Source organism: Gadus chalcogrammus, chromosome 20 (assembly GCF_026213295.1).
Source record: "Gadus chalcogrammus isolate NIFS_2021 chromosome 20, NIFS_Gcha_1.0, whole genome shotgun sequence".
NCBI lineage: Eukaryota > Metazoa > Chordata > Actinopteri > Gadiformes > Gadidae > Gadus > Gadus chalcogrammus.
Genome location: NC_079431.1, coordinates 5,224,991 through 5,245,874, shown reverse-complemented (window position 1 = coordinate 5,245,874; position 20,884 = coordinate 5,224,991). Strand labels below are relative to the sequence as shown.

The 20,884-nt window shown below is 49.4% G+C and overlaps 1 protein-coding gene across 1 annotated transcript in view; it reads right to left on the bottom strand.

Moving 5' to 3' along the window:
• Positions 1-3,053: 3,053 nt before the first annotated feature.
• The window catches only part of LOC130373482 (signal-induced proliferation-associated 1-like protein 2), a 24,600-nt gene continuing 6,769 nt past the window's right edge, over positions 3,054-20,884 (bottom strand). Inside the window, exons 3-8 of the mRNA XM_056580005.1 lie at positions 19,030-19,218; positions 13,505-13,679; positions 12,819-12,922; positions 11,049-11,206; positions 9,773-10,349; positions 3,054-3,872 (exon numbers count right to left, since the gene is read on the bottom strand). Of these exons, the coding sequence (XP_056435980.1) occupies positions 3,594-3,872; positions 9,773-10,349; positions 11,049-11,206; positions 12,819-12,922; positions 13,505-13,679; positions 19,030-19,218 (1,482 nt within the window). The 3' untranslated portion in view covers positions 3,054-3,593. The remainder of the gene's footprint in view (positions 3,873-9,772; positions 10,350-11,048; positions 11,207-12,818; positions 12,923-13,504; positions 13,680-19,029; positions 19,219-20,884) is intronic.

Genomic DNA, 20,884 nt, shown 5'->3' with positions numbered 1-20,884 from the left:
TAAAGAGCCATTTGTTTAGCGCGCATTATTAATGCGTGCTCCCATTAGTTTGCTCCAAAACTAACATGTTGTACTTGATGAAAGAAAAAGCCTAGGGTTAGGGTTAGAACCACATCCTGGCTCCAGTGTAAATAGAGGCAGTGCTAGGTAAGGCTAATATTAGAGCTATCTCTTGTTCATCTATAAACCAACCAGAGCCTCCGGGCTTTCACATCCTTCCTGTTCCTGCTAATTAAGAAATATAAAGAATTATAACACGAACACACTGAGCCATGAGGGATGCAAATTTCTCTCCGGCTGACTTTCAATGAGAAAACTACCAGAGTAACACTCTTCTTAATCTTGGAACAACTGTAGAAAAGAAAAATCAATTAATAACCAAATGAAGTCTGGTTAAAAATAAGTACGACAGCATAATAATAATAATGTTTTCTGGGGGCCTGATGAAAACATTTCTCCTTGTCAGGACTCAGACAGAGTAGAGCCGTGCGGGTCCATTGTCTGGAGAACACAAGTCCCAGGGGTCCATTGTTACGTGACCGTCTCCATATCTCCATGGCCAAGATGGACCATCGCCACCCAGCCAGCCCCTAACCCCCCTCCACCCCCCCCCAAGCTGAATTCCTTTCCCCTGAGATAATACTGGAGGAACTGGAGCGCTCATTGTTGCCTGCAACACTTTGTGCGACCCAACAACTCAGATCCTACGCCAAACGCACTTGAGACCCCTCAGGATTCCTTCCCTGACCCCTGACCTCCTAATATTCTGAAATGACGGGGGGGGGGGGGGGGGGGGGTATTCATAAGAAAAACAGAAGAAATAAAGTGTTTAAAACACCTGTCCTCTATCCCCTGACGGTAACCACTTTTATGTACATTTAAATGTACGGCATTTAGCAGTTATCCAAAACGACTTACAATTACATCTGTCAGAAGAGAGAGAAACAATATATCTCTGTCGGTACAGTAAGGATGTTCATAGAAACAAATGCCAAGCATTAACAATCGGTAGGCTAACCCATTCCTCATACACAGAAAAAGACAGCTAGGATAAGAGGCTATTTGTACTATTTTTAAGTGCAAGGACGTACAACATACAATAAGTGCGTACATTAAGTGCAAGGACGTACAACATACCATTAGTGCGTTACAGGGTTGTTGGGGGGGGGGGGGGGAAGAGGTGATGCTATGCAGAATCCAGGTGAACTCAACAAGTGAGTCTTTTTTGCACTTGTGCCCTTTGCAAGGGAGACAATGTCTGGGTGTAAGTGTGGGCTCGTCTGTGTTGCGGCCTGAGATGGCCTACCACCGTTGCTAACGCCTGCTAATCTGCAGCCCACATCTGTTGGCCGGTGTCACCCACCAGGGTCATCTTAGCCCGTTACAGCCCCCTGGAAAAGAGCGCTGTGGACGTATAGGGTAACTTTATAAATGGAGTCTCTTGTGTGCCTGTGGTGGTATGTGGCGTGACCTAGCGATTCCTGGGAGCATCTTTCATTGGCCGAGGGAGAGACGGCTTACTCCGTCAAGGAATTTGTTTGTCTATGACCTGGGACATGGATACTTTCGGTTTGACACCGATCAAGCAAGCGACCTCTCGTGCTTGATTTCCGAGTGTGTCATGGCGCATCGTTGCGTTACGGGAAGATGATGAAGCCTGGTCGTTTCACAGAGGATCGCTGATGGTTTGGCTGTACATGTTAGTCATGTTAGTCGAACCGTCTGGGGCGCAGCAATGCCTTGGCTCGCCCCGCTGTGCCAAACCACAAAGGATAAGCAGACGCACAGCTACATATTGGGTGGGGTATCCACTGGTTTCGGCTTGGCTGTCGATACATACCGCGCAAGGTTCATACCTCAATTCATCGTTTCCAATGAACAGTTAGCATTTAACATTTATATACATAATACTTCAATGCATAATTTCAAATTAACAGTTGAAATTATGCCAGGCGGTGGATTCATACCTCCATACATAAATTAACATCAACATTTTATTGTATTTTTCATTTATTTTTTTAGTGTTTTTCCCGACAAGAGCAGAAATCTCCTTCACATGCATCTCGTCTGCTGGGAACGTGCCAGACTGAGATGCGACATTGACACGTTTCCTAGGCTTGCCAGGCCCATCGCAGACAAAACAAGCAGATGTGCGGCGACAATTAGCATTTCACACATTTCAGCCCATTAAAAAAACAGCCCACAAAAACGCTCTCATGCGTGCCGCTCTATTTGGATCAAAAGGAAGAGCGGTTCTTTCTTCACCACAAGTAGCAGAAAAAAAAACAAGGAGGCAAAAGGCTTCCTGCTGTATCCAATAGGAGCGGAATGGAAGATAAGACGAAGAGGAAGATGAAGAAGGGGTGAAAAAACGTGAGCTGTCAGAAAACGACTGAATTGATGCTGGACTCATCATTAGTGAGAAGCGCTGACTTTCCATGTCAGCCAGTCCCGTCACACTGACATCTCTCTCTCTCTCTCTCTCTCTCTCTCTCTCTCTCTCTCTCTCTCTCTCTCTCTCTCTCCTCTCCCTCTCTCTCTCTCTCTCTCTCTCTCTCTCTCTCTCTCTCTCTCTCTCTCTCTCTCTCTCTCTCCCCCTCCCTCTCTCTCTCTCTCTCTCTCTCTCTCTCTCTCTCTCTCTCTCTCTCTCTCTCTCTCTCTCTCTCTCTCTCTCTCCCTCTCCCTCTCCCTCTCCCTCTCTCTCTCTCCCTCTCTCTCCCTCCCCCTCCCCCTCTCTCCCTCCCTCTCCCTCTCTCTCTCTCCCTCTCTCCCTCTCTCTCTCTCTCTCTCTCCCTCCCCCCCCCCCCCCCCCCTCTCTCTCTCTCTCTCTCTCCCTCTCCCTCTCCCCCTCTCTCTCTCTCCCTCTCTCTCTCCCTCTCCCTCTCTCTCTCCCTCTCTCTCTCTCTCTCTCTCTCTCTCCCTCTCTCTCTCCCTCTCTCCCTCTCCGTACAGTACTATCAGTACAAAAGATCCATCTCTCCAGAGAAATTAAAGAGCTCCTAATGAGAGCAATATGCTTAAACAAAAAAAGAAAATGGTATGTAAGCATTTCTCAACGCTAATCCCCCGACACGCAGGAAAAGATCTCCTAAATTTGCTGCGTCTTACATTTCCTTATCAGTATGACCCTTTTTTTGTCAGAAGGAAATCCCCCCTAAAACATCAAGATAATTTCTACAATGTTTACACAATTACTACCAAATATGACATGCTTATTCACTGTCAGACAAAGACAGGGGGACTAGAATAGTCCATATTTAACACATTCCATGGTCCAGAATGTTCCACAAAAGCCCCAACGAGATGAGTTAAATGGTAAATGGACTGCATTTATACAGCGCTTCTTTAACCAGTGGCCACTCAAAACGCTGCACAGTATTGCTCAACATTCACCCATTCATGCACACATTCACACACCGACCGGCGGAGTCAACCATGCAATGGCGACAGCCAGCTTGCCGGGAGCAGTTAGGGCGAGGTGCTTTGCTCAGGGACACCTCGACACTCTAGCTAGGTGGAGCCGGGGATCGAACCAGCAACCTTCCGGTTAGCACCCTACCCGCTCGACCCTTCTGAGCCACATGCCGCCGTGGTTACCTGCGTGGGGTGCCGTCCTCGTGGGGCTGGATGATGACCACCTTGACGCTGAGGGAGGTGCGCAGGAGGTCGATCATCTGCTCGTGGGTGAGCGTGGCGACGGCCACCTTGCAGATCTCCACCAGCCGGCTCCCCTGCCGCAGCCCGGCCTTCCAGGCGAAGCCAAAGGGCTCCACGTCGGCCACTATGCCCTCGAAGTTCACGTGGAAGCCCAGCTGGCCCAGGCCGTTGCGCCGCAGGATGATCTCCGAGGTCTCGCAGCCTCTGGTGGTGATCTGGAACAATGACGACAGATTGCTTTACTGAGTCGCAATCATATCGTATGTTGTACATGCGTTGCACTCAAAAATAGTACTGAGCATTGTGTAGCGTCTGATCCTAGTTTGCTTTCTTGTATACGGGGAATGGGTTAACCTAGTGATTGTTAGTGCTTGCCACTTGTTTCTGTGAAAATCCTTACTGTACCGACAGCAGTACAGCATATATATATTCTCTTTCTTCTGACAAATGTACTTATTGTAAGTCGCATTGGATAAAAGTGCCTGCTAAATGCCCTGAATGTAAATGCAAATTTAAAGCTCATGAGGAATTAGATGGAAAGAAAACACCAACGGCATGTATTTGATGTGAGTACATTAAGCCAGGGGATTCTCACCTGTGGTACAAAGTATGTTTGTATTAGAATTGACAGTGCATTACACCAACAGACCCCGCCCCATACTCCCTTAGTCCCTTACATCCACATGCAGACACAAGCAAACAAATAGCAGGGAATTAAGGTGAACCAAGCATAGCTGAAACTCTATCCTCAGGCACGGCTGCATTAGGTGTCTTTGTTCTGCTAATCCAAACCCTTTTCAGTAAAAAGGGTGCATCCTCGAAGCAACAGCTTAGGCTGAGAGGAGCCTATTGACAACTAAATAACCCACAAGCACTGTTCAAATCCAAGCGTCAATCTTAATGACATGTCACATGTTTACAGCAATCGGGAACTCTGGCTCCCAGGCGCAATCTGGAGCCACTAATCCTGCAGCCTATCAGGTGGCAGTTCACTTTGCCATGAAGATCCAATGGATTAAACCACCCCCTGTCTCCTGAAGTGGCCGTCGTTAAAGCCATATTTCTCCGGCTTTCTTCACTGGAAACCTTTCAACGAAACCCGTTCTCCAGCGACGTCAATGATCACATTGAAGCGCCCCATCAGATCAGTCTTGGGTCAACCCCCGGTTGACTGACTTCATTTGCCCCGAAGTGGCAGCTGGTGTCAGGGACACATTAGCTCAGCGTCTGGCCTGTCAACACGTCAGCAGCCTCTCACACCGCGAGAAACCTGAGCCAGCCGAAGTGAGGGAGGCCCTCATCGAGTACGCCTCAAGAAACGTCTATTTCCTCCAACCTGCAGGCAAAGAAACCCCCGTTCCCTCTGACCCCCGTACCTTTTAGTCTGTAGGCTGAGAGCATAGGCTAAACATGGTGGTCTTCAGCGCTAAGGTGCACACGATTTCACGGGTTTTAGTAAACGATGAGTTATTCATGATGTATCTCACAAGTAAGGGTAATGCGTCAGTTGGTTACGGAGACATGCTGATTACTATTCGTTTTTTTTAATAATTTCTCGAGTGTACCAAACCAGGCCTAATTGCATGCATGGAGGGTAGTTTTTAGTCATTGAAACGAAAAAAAGAGGATTTATTAAAGTACCCCTCCAAATTAAAAGCCCTTTTCAGGCCCTCATAATCAACCGATCAAAGCAAAAGGAGCACTAGGGGAGAGTTGAGCCACTATCTCAATTATGACCCAGGATAAAACATGCAGGGCTAGAGGAGCATTGTTGGCGGGGGGGGGGGGGGGGGGGGGGAGGGGGGCCGGGGAATTAGGAAGACAATCTTTGCGGCTGAATACCACATGGCCATGCAGGAATCAAACTGCTCTGTGTCGGGGATTCATTAGGTCTAAATAATGGCTTTCTAAATGTCATCATTCCGTCTCTTCGTTCTGTCCGTCTCGGGAATTGATGGGTCCGGGTTCTCATCAGAGCAGAACGCATTGTGGTGAACAGGCCTCCCGTTGTCTCCGGCCCCCAGTGTATGCGCAGCTTCTGAAGTAGTTATGATAATGGGACTAGCGTGATGTCCATCAGCATGTTCGCTCAACGTCTCGACGCCAGAGAGGAGAGCATTGTGAAGTCCAGTCCTACCGATTGGTTGCAGGGGAACAGTGAAACAACCTGTGGCCCAATAGTAACACAACCCGCCATAAGCTCAAAATCAATGCTCCGCCTGAATATATATACATACTCGTACATGGGGCACTTCAGTGGCTCACCGGGAAGAGCACGTACCATTAAGGCGCAGTCCTGATCGCAGCGATCTGGGTTCGATTCCTGCCCGTGGTGCTTTGCTTCATACACCAAAGCTGCCAATTTTTGAAATTCAAACAAAGGCTAAATAGCCCTCTCAGTGGGCACTGCTGTCTCTGAGGTGCGTAAGAACTAGTTACGACCTTGTTCCGTCCTTCGCAGCCATCTGACACCACACAAAGAGAGGATCTGTTTCTACTTACACTAAGTGAAGATGCCCTCTAAAATGTACCGAGCCACGCTCATTTCCAAGGCCTAGACCCTGTAATAACATTGATTTACAATTTAATATATCGCACAGTCAATTCCCATCGGCATTATGCACATTAAACACGCTCAGAGAGCAGTTTTTCTGGGAAAACAACGGACCAAAAAGAAAATGGGCGAAAAAACAACAGGTTATTTTATAGCTGAATAAAAATGTTATACGGTGTTTAATATATTGGTAAAATAACATTCTAACGATGTTATACTGTGTTGCCGCGTAACAACATTACACAGAGTAAATTCTGACAACAGAGAGATTGGTTTTAGTGGAGGGGCACAACACAGTTATTATCTGCAATAACTGAATTTATGGCTCGCTATACGCGGGCCACATTAAAACTGGCAGCCATTCCTCTCGACAAGGAACCGCTACGCTTGGGCGGTGGTGTGCTTGTAATCCTGATGGTGTACGATGGAGGAGGAAGTCATGTTCACACTGGAGGAAACAATGCGCACCGCTTTTAAAAGGAATTAACCAATTGGGTTGAAACAAAACACGACTGAATTTAGCACAACAAAAACCCTTTGCTGCTGTGAGCTCAATATTTATTTTAAGAGCCGGGTGAGGTTAGCCCCGTTTACAAGTTTTACAGAGGAAATATTTTCTCGTATCTCTGTTCTAAATAAAGACTAAAACACACTACAATAATAATTAAAAGTCATAATTATACAATGAATTAAATATATTTAAAATTGATGAATTACGATTTTAAACTAAATAATTACGTATTGGATGTATAGCTCGCAACAAGTAGCCTCTGACTATTATAGACGAAATGAAATGACTTGGAAACAAGGTCAAAGAAACATAGCAAGTATGGTGGGTAATGCGGGGCTACTACGAATCCATTCAGTGACATGTGTTTGTTTGACTTAGAAAACACACCTCACTTAACTTGACACCACACCGTAAGCTAATGCTCAGATGAGCTAATTCCCCATTAGCCTTGGTTAGAGTGAACCTAGCATGTCAGTAGCAGCATATCCTGCTGCGTCAAGTAGGGTGGTCATCCATTGCACCCTGGGGAGCTCGCTGGACGTTATCACAAAGCTTTTAGCTGTGCCCCCCCCACACCGGCCAGCTCCGTATGTCAGGAGTGGACAATCTGTTCACGTTCTGCCTTCCCCCCGCGGTTCAGATTACATCACAGGCCTGCGGAGAGAAAGCCGTGCGATGAAACCTGAGCGAGGCCAACCCCCCAGGGACGTAAGGAAGCAAAGGCACCTCTGGGGCCCTCACTGGTCCACGGCTCCTCCCCGAACCAAGAGACAGGCGAGGGACTTATTCATGCTTAACGGTCATTCACGGTTCAACAGCTTTATAGATTGGGGGCTGTTTAATTTGCATCATGCACCCCCTGCACGTGAGTGCACTTGATGTGTAAGGGGATCAGCATGGCCAACGAGGGAGTGATATGATTTGGCTATCCGTAAACTTCCCGCAATGTCCCATTCTGTCCGTCTTCATGCAGATCCTTAGTGACATGTGAGTCCCCTTAAGGTTTTGGTATGCTAAATACTCTCACAGCTCACTGTGTGATTATGAGCTAGCATGGGCTGCTGCGAGACTGTTGATGTTTTTGTATAAATACATACTACTATGATACTAGCTATTACTGACTAACTATTCATAAATCAAAATATAAAGTGGGTATATTATGCTGCACAGAAATGTGATGAAAAAGGGGTTTAATATCTTCCCTACATTGGCAAAGAATTTGTAGAGAAGTTGCATAGTTCATACTCAATTTAGCCTAGTAGGCTATACATGTTTTATAAATGTATACTAAATAGAATTCAGAGTGCAGATAGAAGATCTTGCAAGTCACATTTCCTGCCTCAGAGGGCCATATACGTGTGTGGGTGTATCAAGGCTAGATCAATTATGTACACACACTCAACTGATATAATCGGCCACAAAGCGGGCCACAGTGGTGCGCAGACGAACAGAGCAGCTCCTAGTGGGAGTGAAGGAGTGAAGCTGGAAACGCAGTTCAGAGTTCCTCTATACTCGGTCTGGCAGACCCAAAAAAAACCTGCTTGCTTCACTTTCCCTGGCTTCAAAACTGGGTTAGGGCAGAATGTTCTGTCCTGTGTTGTTTCCCCAGACTACCTGCAGCCAGACACACATCCAGCCATGTGAGGCCGGGCTAGACAATCACATCATCCCTAATCTTGCACTCGATTAAATGAGTCACCTGGCAGAGGGTTGCATCAGCTATGGTCAAGACCCTAAAAAACCCACTCTGGGGTTTTCATACCGCTTTATGCTAATGACGCTAGGTAGCATCTGCAAAGGGACGACCTAAGCCCCAGTGTGTGCGTGCCAACGTTGGTCTGATGTGATGAGCCAAAAGCCCCACCACAGGAAAGTGGTAATCCTCAATGGACTCGGTGAATCAGGCTTCACCTCACAGGCAGAGGATACCTCAGATGGCCCCGGCCAAACCAACAAGTACCCACTGAAAACACTCTGGCACGACCGCAAGTACGAGCCAGGCCACATCGGCGCAAAGCATTAGCCAATCAGAATGGAGGAGGAAGACGTTTTGTGACTGACAGGATACCGTTTATATCAACCCAGATGAATTCATTCAACAGGGACGCAATTGCAAGGTGTGGTAAAGTGTAATACTTTTGATATGTGCTCTTTTTCCAGTAAAAAACCCAAAACCACCAGAATAATAAATAAGGCTTAAGGCTCATTGCTATAAACCCATTGGATTATTCAAAATGTCCTACACCGCTTAGGCCACGCTAAACGACTCAATCATCCAAAACCTGTTGGATTATTTGAGTTAATATGCGAGAACACACAGGAAGTGTGCGGTGGGTCACATGACACTCACGGCCTCCAGAAGTTGGCTTGGTTTGTGCCAGGCCCTGACTATGTGGATGTTTACACCCTTTCTCCCTGTTTAAGTGGAGCTTTGTGTTAGCAAATATCCAGGAGGTGTGACTCTGGTATGGATTAATGCCCCACTCTGATCGTCCTACCCCTAAGATACTCCTTAAAGGACGCTGGGCACGTGCTCCACCTTTACCCCCTGATCCTGTAGATGTTTGGGAGAAGTGGGTGGAGGATGCAATGCTAATTCTCTACTCTACCACAAACAGCCACTGGTGTCTTAAGTTATTTCCAACTGCCAATGTGTAATTAGCTTCAAATCCCCCCAAAAAACGTCTTACGTTTCAAACTTTTCGGATATGAAAGGTTAACCTAGGATCATTTTCATAGCTGGAGATTGCATGATAATGGCTTAATAATACATCACACACGCAAAAGCGAAGTAATTATTTCTTTTCTGACAGTTTCCTTTGAAAATCTCCTAGAGCAGCAGAAATCCACTGGTATTGCTACTCACTTAAAATGTAACTGAACTCAGAAGTTCTCTCAAACTGAAGTCTAAATGAACTGAACGAGGGGGGGAGGGGGGGGCTCTAAAGAGACAACAGAGCAGTGTGTTTCTGCAGATAAAGTTAATCTTGTTAGTCAACCCAAACAGCGTTGAAATCGAATTAAGCAGCACAACATGTCCAGTGTCTTACCTCCAGCCTCTGGACCATTTCCCTGATGTCCTCTCCGCAGTTGTCGTGCGCCGACAGCATGACGCACTCGCCCCGCTCGTAGAAGATCTTAATGCTCATGACGCCTGAGGTCCAGCCGATCACATCGCGGCAGGAACAGTTAAAGACCACGTTTTTCGAGTCCTCCTCGATGAGCACGATGAACTCGTTGGAGATGCCCAGCAGGCAGTCCACGTCGGCCGACTGACCGAAGTCCCGGGCACGAACGCTCCACGTTATGGCTCCCACGCTGAACAGGTGCGCGTCCTTCCTGGGCTTGGCCTTCTCCTTCTTCTTGGCCCCCAGGGTGATGAAGCTGAACTTGACGGCCGAGTCGATGGTGGCCGTGCTGACAAAGTTCTCGGCCAGGTCCTTCAGGTACTCCTGCCTGGTGCGTGTGGCCATCGCTCGGAACTTCTCCGACTTGTGCGCCGCGTTCTCTCCGTTGATGACCTTGGCCAGTAGGAAGTCCCTGAACACGGCCGACTTGGGGAAGGTGACGCTCTTCGGGATGGGCGGTCCGAAGGGGGGCACGTCTCTCGACCTGGAGACGGCCACACTGGAGAGAGGAGAAGGGGGAGAGGAAGCAGAAGGAGAGTTGTGACCAGAGGTGCTTCTGTTCCGACCGCAAAACAGAGATTCAGGTAACAAGCGAGCTAAGAGACGGATTGAACTATTCATTTTATTGGATTGTGTAACTGGTGGCTATTGGAAGGGTTTTTAACTCGTAAGGCTTCCGGGGGGGGAATAGATTAGAGCTAGGCGAGGCAGACAGAGCGGAGCCTCAAAGCGGAGCCTCATATCTTTTCCGGAGCCTTCTTGACTTCAAAAAAACACTTCACTAGTGAGTCATCACTGGTAATTTGAAGGTGTCAAAGCAGTAAAAATACATCAAGAGACACTTTGGACACGCCCCCGTCTAATATGAAAGTCATGAAAGTCACCATTAACTGTATTTTAGGAGATTTATGCGTTGCATAAATCCATTTGATGAGATTTTCTCATCAAATGGGTCTCATTCATACCCTTTTGTACAAGGTTTGTGTGAGGGTTGTGAAGAAATTGGGCTCAACTCAGTCTAGAAGGTTGAAAGGTATTTGTATCAAAGCCAGCGAAATAGGTGTGTCATCTGGATCTCCAAATCTCCCTTCCACCTCCGATTTGTATGATGATTAATTTTGTGTACTCTCTTGCTCTTAATCAAACTTTGGCCTTCTCACCGACATGCTATGGAGGCGTGCGCTGTGGTTCCGCTCACCTGTAGCAGACGTTATCAGTGCAGGGGTTGTGGACTTTGACGATAACAAACACGTGCTGGAAATGCGAGCGGATGTTCTTGGGCGTGAAGGGGAGAGCTCCAGGCTCCTGGAACACGATGGTGACGATGTCGTTGCCAATGTGCCGCTTCCGCAACAACTGGGAGGTTTGGAGAGCAGGGGGAGGAATCAAAGACATGCCATGGTTAGAGCACCGGGGGAGAGTAAACAAATGAAGACAAAGATATGCACAGACAAAAAATATTTCAGGGGAGATTTCCAGGTATCAAGCAATAATAAACCATTGAAGCGTAGACAGTAGAAAGAACGGGATATGGAGCGTTCATGAAAATACCACGGTAAAATATAAGCTTTCCGACACTGCAGCCGGAGACAATAAAATACATTTCATTAAATGCTACTCAGACAAAGAGTAAGGAAAGCATACTCCAAAAAATCAGTCGAGAGACTTCTGAATGCAATTTCTAGGCTGTTATTTTTGCTCTATGAAAAACCTCACCAAAAAATGAAGGCACATTGACATGCCTTGCCAAATGTCAAATTCCATACTCTAATTAAAAAAGTCACGGATAAAGTATGGTCTCCCCGCGGCACATCATTTGACCCCAAGAGCTGTTGCTAAGGAGCAGGGCTCAGGCAGCTAACGAAGGGAGTCAGTGGATGGAGAAGGCAGCAGTGGACCGGGAAGGCCAAAGCGATGCAAAGGGTGAGCCAGAGGTTGAGGGTGCGGAGAACCACAAGCCCGGGGGATTTTACGGAAAACCAAACAGGCAATTTAACAACAAAGTAGGGTTAAAGAAGAGGGGCTAATCCTAACACTGCCAATCAGTGCCCTCGGTGGTAGATCCTGACCCGTTATAAAACCAAAACACATTCGACCAACTGCTTAAAGGTATTCGGTAGAAACATCCTGTGATATTGAGTTGATACACCAGAGTTTTCTTTTCGGATCGGTACTTTATTATCCATCCGACTTGGAAGGAAAGCGCTCCTTCTCCAGGGCGGCATCAGATCACTAAGACGATGAACTCCCGTAATCTGGGATTTACTGGCCTTCACTTACCAGCCCGCCACTGGATCCAATTAATCCCCCTGGTTTGACGAGACAGACACAGAGCCCTGTCTAATACCGAGAACAAGAGCCAACTCCTGGGGATGCGCTGATTAAAAGGCGACTACGGGGGGGGGGGGGGGGGGCAGGGGAGGGACAGGGAGGGAGGGCGCCGTTGCCATGGCGATGCTCTCGGTTATGTCTGATAGGTCATTACCGGTACGAGATGAGTCTCCTGGGGGGGAGAGTGGCAGGGGACCGGGAGACATCCTAAAAGGAAGCTGCTTACTGCCGCACCTAGAGCGACGTGTGTGGGTGTGGGGGTGTGTGGTGGTGGTGGTGGTGGTGGTGGTGATGGTGATGGTGTGTGGTGGGGTTGATGGTGTGTGGAGGTGGTGGTGGTGGTGGTGTTGGTGTGTGGAGGTGGTGGTGGTGGTGGTGGTGGTGGTGGTGGTGGTGGTGAGTGGTGGGGGGGGTGGTGGTGTGTGTTGGTGGTGGTGGTGTGCGTTGGTGGTGGTGGTGGTGTGTGGTGGGGGAGGTGGTGAAGGTGTGTGTAGGTGGTGGTGGTGGTGGTGCTGGTTGTGGTGGTAGTAGTACGGTTGGTTGTGGTGGTGTATGGTTCTGGTGGTGGTGTTTGGTGGTGGTGCAGGCGTGAGTGGCCCTTTGGTTGTAATGGACGTTGGAGGTTCGCTCCACTGACCTGTTGCCGGTTGTTTGGGGTGTAGGGGAGCAGGGTGGAGACGTGGAACATCAGCTCGTAGTCCTTGTAGGTGGTGTAGAGGGAGTGAGTCCCGGTGGAGTCGGCTGGAAGCACAGGGAGGAAACGCGTGTTTGTCACCAGAGAGAGCCATCAGTGTGTAGGAGGGAGGATATACAGTGGTACGGGGACCAGCCGTTACAGGGAGCCCGCTATGATGTATTATGGCAATGAATAAACACAATAGGAGCGGGCCGAGTGCATCCGCACTGAAATTGGGTGCAGAGGTAATATATAAGAAAGAGGCTATATCTCTGGCATTTCATTTTCAATATATGTGTGTTTGTGTGTGTGTGTGTGTGTGTGTGTGTGTGTGTGTGTGTGTGTGTGTGTGTGTGTGTGCCTGCCTGGCTGTGGGTCTCTTTCTTGTTGTCCTGCTGGGTGTGTGTGTTTGTGTGTATGTATAACAATGTTGTTGCCCTGCTGGGTGTGTGTGTGTGTGAATGCGTCTCCCTCTTTTTATCCAGCAGTTTCTTTTTTAGGTATCTCACTCTCTTTGTTCAGCCGAGTGTGTGTGTGTGTGTGTGTGTGTGTGTGTGTGTGTGTGTGTGTGTGTGTGTGTGTGTGTGTGTGTGTGTGTGTGTGTGTGTGTGTGTGCGTGCGTGTGTGTGTGTGTGCGTGTGTCTCACTCTTGTTGTCCAGCTGCGCCCGGTACTTGGAGAACCCTTTGAGGCGGACCCTCTGGCCCAGCAGGTCCAGGAACTCGTCCAGGGCGGGGCCGGGGCCCTCGTTGTTGTACATCTCCTCCTCCGTGCTCTGGCCCGCCTTGCAGTACAGAACCCCCACCTTGTGCTGGAAGCTCAGCTGGATGCAGGGGGGAGACGGGGGGAGAGGGGGGGGAGTCGGGGGGAGACGGAGGGAGAGTCAGACCACAGGCTACCAATCACACAGCCCCCTTCTACCTGGATGCTCACGCTGCCTTTCCCGGCCCCCCGCAGTGGTTGGGAAAAATTAGTTTTGAGTTTTAAAAAAAAAGGTGAACAGCCAAATTTGTTTTCCACCCCCGATTAACGTCCTGAATGCACACTGATGCATTGAGGCATGCTCGCAAAACACACACACGCATAAATCCTTACATAGACACACATATGTGCATTGACACACAAACACACATGCACACAGAATACACTCATAAAAACACACACACACACACACACAGACTGAGTGACCACCCTGCACGCACACACAAACTCACACAGATGTGCATTGTCAACACACAGACACACACGCACACACACAGATATTTTTAGATCGACACACACGCACACACACACAAAAACACATGCATACACACTCATAAAATCACACACACACACACACACACACACACACACACACACACACACACACACACACACACACACACACACACACACACACACACACACACACACACACACACACACACGCACACAGACTGTGACCACCACAGTGACCACCCTGTTGGCTGTCGTCTATGTTCCATCCGGCTGTAGCTCTTATGAGGGCTTTCATGCCCGTTTGGGCCGACCGCGCCGCAACCCCCTTCTGCTGAGGCCAGGCGAGGGAGGGCTGGGAGGAGGGCTCGCCGCTGGGCCGCGCATTAATCAACCTTAGCTAATAACCGCTGTTGAGGAGCAGCTGCAAAGCCACTGGGGACTGAGTTACAGACGTACGGCTGGGTTCACGCCGGATTAGGGGGGAATACTATATAAGCTCACATCAATGGCAGGCAAATCCTTTCTGGGAAGACTTTGGTAAACAGTCCTTTTGGGTTTGTCCTTGGGTTGCTTCACGTCTTCGTTTGTCTCGTACCGGTTAAAGCGCCGTTCGGGGACAGAGCGGTGTGTGGGGTGAGACGAGTGCAGAGTACGTGATTTAAATAGTTGGACTTGTTCGAGAGTTGAGTCGAGGGCTTCCGCATGCGAAGCGGTTTGCTGTGTTTAGATAATGGCCTGCCCCACCCTGGGGAAAACACAGACTAACAACCCACTTCCTCGAAAACAGTACAACTTGGCCTGACATTTGGATGGAGCTAAAGCATCTGGGAGACACTCATTTGCCATGCACGACGGCGTAACTTATTTTTTTCCTTTGCTGAAATATGGGCACATGAATGTTTTACCACTCGTGGCAACCCGACGCCGGATGAGGAAGACAGTTAAAAAAGCACAGAAAAGGGAAAAGGGATCGTCTGCACACCTGTTGCCCCCGCTTTCCTAACAGCCACCCCTGCATCTCGACACGGCTGCTTCTGTCAGGACGGAATGGCTTTGTCACCGCGGAGACGAAAAGCTCCCCAAACATAAGCCATTGACTGAAACAAATTGGAATCGCTGGGGCAATCTCTCTGCCTTATCCCCCCCAACCCCCGCCCCCCACCCCCCACTCCTTTACAGGTTAACAGTTCCCCGGCCAGCTCCTGACACCGTTGTCATGGTGACGCCCGCCATCAGGCCCAGCGCGCTGTGCTTAGGCTCCTGTGGTGACTAAGTGCCATTAGAACATCGCGCCCTGTCGAAATGGCACCGTTGCGCGGTGATGTCGCTTGGCCCTGCCCAGCGTTATACTGGCTCACTTAACCCCCTCGCTCGGAGTCACCCACTGGCCGATGACCATCAATTAGCCCACCGGCCAAGCCGGTAACTGCTTCCCGGGGTCTGGGAGTCATCCGGTTTGACATCGAGTGACATATATGGCAGGAAGGGGAGAGGAGTCATATTTCTGAGATGTGCTTTTGCGCTTCCCTGATTGCTTTTTTGTTTAGCTTGAGTCGGCGTTGGCAGGCCAGGAAATGGACCGGAGATGGAAGGCTGAGGCAATGTTTGCAAACACGCTCCATCCAATATCTAATGCGGATGCTAGGGCTGGCTCTTTAGTCATCAAGCAGACACTTTCTTCCACATAAGTGCATTTCGATACAGGATGGGCGTGCCTGTAGGCTGAGACATGGGGGAATCAAACCCAGTGTCTTTCCCTGGAGGTCGAGTGGGTTGGTTGGTAACTGGAAGGTTGCTAGTTCGACCCATATTAATGCATTCCATTTACCATTCATTTACACACTATACTAGCCCTGACAGTTCTGAAGTGATGGATGGCCAATAAGATCGGTTCGAGGCGCACATCCTCTCCTCTATACATCCTTATCCGCTAGTGCACTCCGTCTTTCCCTGCTCTTCCTCACCTCACCACTTGGGGCAGCTGAGGCACGCGACACCGATTTTTTTATGACTCACAGAAAGCAAACGACGGAAGCAAACGGAGGAGGAAAGGGAGCTAATGAGGGGAGAGAGAAACAGGGACAGCGGGGGACCCCTGGAGAGCCATGAGACAGACCCGCGCATGGAACAGCAGTACCACCGAAACCCCGGGCGCTACTCTGCATCAGCGGGACATCTGTCTGCACCGCGGGCTCCTATACACAATGCCTCACCTCTCCCAGACAGAACTCGGTAGAACCAGAGTGACTCGCTTAAGGTGAGCACATTGGGAAGATTTATACAGAGCTTTTCTAACCAGTGGCCGTAACATTCACACATTCATCCACACATTCAGACACTGTTGGCGGAGTCAACCACGCAAGGCGACAGCCAGCTCGTCGGGGAGCAGTTAGGATTTAGGTTTTTTGCTCAGGGACACCTCGACAGTCAGCTAGGAGGAGCCGGGGATTGCACTGGCAACCGTCCGGTTATCAGCCAACACGCTCTATCTCCTGAGCCACATGCCGCCCATAAAGAGATCCATAAGGCTCTTTTGTGGGGCACGTGAGAACGAGAAAACGTACCTCCCCGCGAGGTGTCAGCGGGTTAATCCTGACGTTATGCAGGCGAGGTAGGATAAGTATTTGGCTTAAGGGAGCACTGATTAAGCTCTGTAATATCAATGCTCGTGGGGGGTAGAGACTAATCTCAGGCACCTGCCAAGGGGAACCATTCAGGGCTCCATCATTTCCCCTGTTTGGCTTATCTGATACCGGCAAAAGGAAAAGAAATGAACACAGGAAGGCCTGTCTGTCTAACGTCATTGCATTTCATCATCATTTTCGTTGTGTTTTGGCTTGCTCTCCTCGGCTTGGAAGCGAATAGAGACATTCCTGTTGAAATGGCTTCTTTTTAAAGGAGTTAGGGTTACCGTCCTGATTTGAACTGGTCATCGTCAAGGTTTGATTGGCCGCCCTAATGCAGTTCCCAGTCCATTCACACTCAGAGAGTTGAAGCAATCAAAAAGAGCAGCAGGGCACCAATGTGAGGGGTGACTACAAAAGCCTGTTCTTTTTTGACTGTGTGTGCGTGTGTGAGTGCGTGTGCGTGTGTGTGTGTGTGTGTGCGTATGTGTGTGTGTGTGTGTGTGTGTGTCCGTGTGCGTTTGCGTGTGCGTGTGTGTGTGTGTGTGTGTGTGTGTGTGTGTGGGTGCGAGTGCGTGTGTGTGTGTGTGCTTGTGTGCGTGTGTGTGTGTGTGTGAACGCTGCTTTATGAAAGATGTTGCGATCGCCCACTCAATCTCTCGCCCACCGCAGGGGGCAGGCTCTCCTCCGGGGAGAAACGGAACATTATGGCCGTGCATGCAGACACGGAGAGGGGGGAGTCTGCCTCACACACACGGAGCACTTCTGAAATGAGGCTTTTCCACCCTAAAATACTGTTCCAGGACACGTCTTCTCTCCCGGCACTTAAATCCTTGCTCCTTCTCCCTGCTCCGAAAAACAAACACATTACAGGGCCGTTGATTGAACTTGGCCAGGCCGTGTGTTATTAAAACATGAGATGATTGAACTCTAGATATTTGTAGCGCTGTGCATTAATGATTCATGCAGAGGCAGAGCAAAAAATAACATCCAAATATAACATCGTACTCTAGTGGCCCTTTGGCCCTAAGAGCTATGCTGAAAAGAGCCCAAGTTATTCCCACAATGTTTGGCCGCAGTAAGATGCTTCTGTTTATATCACGCTCTGCAAAGAGACAACCCACGTAGGAAAACCTTCAGACCTCGACCTCCCTTGCTTCTTTTGAGTGTTTGTGTTTGTAGATGTACGGGACAAAAGACCGTTCGGTCTTTTGTCCCGAACACAAAAAGACACACGGTTGTCTCCATCCCACTTCAACCCAGACATGTCCCTTGCCGGTTAAAAGGATGAGCTCACGCTAATACACACGCCGTTACATCAATAACAAGGCCATTTTCTAATAGCCGAGACTATAGCGATCGCTACTTGGCTTGCTAAAACCCTTTGCTGCGCTCGTGGTTTCATTAGGGGCCTGATTAATGGGCTCGAGATTACATGTTGAAGCCTTTTACTTGGTACAAGAACACGGGGACTCGAATCAATAATACCGATTTCAGTCCAACAGACTTAATGAAATATGACATCCATGGCCATCCGAGCGTCCACACAAAGAAAATCCCCCACTCTGAGATGAAATAAGTTGTCTGGCAAGTTTCTGCACGACGTCCGAGCGGGGAGAAAGAAAATCAATGAACCCCCCTGGGAGTCTGAATCCAGATAGATTTTATTTACGTGTAATATCGGCTTCCCTGTGCCCCCGTGCGGAAGACAGGGAACTTTTAAAGTGGTGTTGACAGGCATTCCATGGAGAGCTGGGAAGCCGCGTGATTTGATCCGGCGCTGCGCGTGGTCACGGCACTGATGTGTAGTCCAGGTGAGGCCACGTGACGCTTGTGACACAAATGCCGCAGAGGTGTCAGTGAGCAAAGGCACTAGAATCTCCTAGAGCTGAGGTCGGACACCATGGCAACCGAGGGCTCCGATAGAGTTAAGATACATGGAATAATGGACCGCGTTTATACAGAGCTTTCTTGACCTCTCACGACATTCGAAGCATTTCAGAATCAGTGATTCACATTCCCCGATTCATACGCACACACGCAAGGCGACAGCCAGGTCGTCTCTAGATTAATGAGGGTTTGGTGTCTGGCTAAGGGACACCTCAACACCTGGCCAGGCAGTGCCAGGAATTGAAACGGCAACTTTGGGGCACCAAACCAGCTAAGAATGTACCAATGGCAAATCACAGTAAAGAAAAATCCCACTTAGAACTTTAAAACCATGCCACCAAGGCAGGCTGTGCAAACGAGTGTTGCCGCGGATAACCATCGTCCCTGTAACCATCGTCCCGGTAACCGTCGCCCCAGTAGCCACCCTCCTCCGGTACTCACCCCTTGCTCGTCCAGTTTGAGGAGCTGCTCGGCCACCTTGGGCGAGTTGAGCGCCAGCCTCAGGCAGGGGATGTTGAGCTCGGGGATGACGTACTCCAGCACCTCCTTCAGGGGCAGCCCGCGCGTGGTGCCGTGGCGGGCCGTGGACGGCACCGCGTCCTCCAAGATGGCGCCGCGCAGCGTGGTGAGCTGGGGGAACAGAGTCACGGTGTTCAGCCAATCACGTCCATCGGTACGTTTCCATAGGGTACGTGGACGCGCCTCTGCCTAGGATCATTCCCCCTGAAGGTATGAAGCTCTGGGGGGGGGAAGGGGAAGGGGTTTCGGCTGTACGTGTGCACAGAGGGCAGGACGAGGGCAGACGAAAGGTTAATACGCTTCCGTTGCACATCTGAATCGAATGCCGCAATCGACGTGAACAGATCCATTACGACTACCCCCCCGGCGGGGCTACATTAAGAACGCGCCCGCTAAATAATTGAGACGGGCAAAACACAGGAGCAGATGTTAAGTAGCGTTTTAGCATTTAGACCATTAGCACGCCAGTAAAAAGTTGATGCAGAGAAGGGTCTGAAACCCCCTTGGCGTGCATTTACACAAATAAACCCCCCATTTTGTACTGCCATCCGCAAAGCCCAAGGGTCATGGAAGAGCTAACAGCCAAAGGCTCTTTGACGGTGACGCACGCGGGTAGAAAACCTTTCTAAACCCGTCTATCTGGGGAAGGGGGGAGGGAGGGAGGGAGGGAGGGAGGAGAATGTGTGTGGGAGAGCAGCAGGGAGGGGGGAGATTAGCAGGAGAAGGTAGAGAAGGAGGCAGAGGTGAGGGTCAACCGTGAGACGCTTCATGCAAGCGGACCTTGTGTACGTTGACTGAGGAGCAGGAGCATTGCTCGCTGTGTGTGTGCTACTTGCATGACCCAGATACGTTGTCCCGTCGGGGGAGCCAAGTGCCTCCGACCGGGAAGGCCATTTGATATCAGTAACAGTTTCCTGCCGGCTGCATCTGTCGCTGAATTATTTAGGAGACCGCCCAACGTCGATCGATGAGAGCTTTTTTTTCTTTTGGGTAATCTGGACGACCGTGGTTGAGGTTTGACTCTGTGCACCTCATTTTGATTGTTTGGTGTGTTTGTGTGTGCGGATGTGTGTGTGTGTGTGTGTGTGTGTGTCTAACAGGGTTTTTCCAAGTACCATCGGATAGACCGCATCAGCAGCTTGCATGACTGGACTTGGCTTCAAACCCCTGACTCTGTGAGTGTCCTCTGGGCGGGTTGGGGAACAAAGAGCAGAGCAGCGGTGCCCCCCCCCCCCCCCCCACACTTGTTGTTCCAAGAGCCTTCTCCAACATTGCTGCGCTCTAGTCTTGCATGACCGAGCTTGGGGACCGCAGTCACCCAGTAGTGAGCGGCTAAATGTGACTGCACAACGACGAGGGGATGAGTCCCAGTCTTTAAACACTGCCAGGAAGCACCGGAAAACCCTATCAGTTTCAGGGAGATCCAGGCTTCAGCAGAGCTTGGTGTGTTTGCCTTTGAGAAATATCTAGCTGATGTATATAGTTTATTTTGTTGTTTTTTTCGTTTACATTTAGCAGACGCTTTTATACAAAGCGACTTACAACGGTTAATACACACAGTGACACACCGGCGACGGTGGTGTGAACCATACAAGGCGACAGCCAGCTCGTCGGGAACAGTTAGGGTTAGGTGTCTTGCTCAGGGACAGATCGACACTCAGTCGAACTAGCAACGTCAACCGGCTGTACCTCCTGAGCTAAGCCGACCCCATGTTGTATGTTGTATGTTTTTTAATGCATAAAATTGAAACAACATTATGTATTACCTGTATATGTC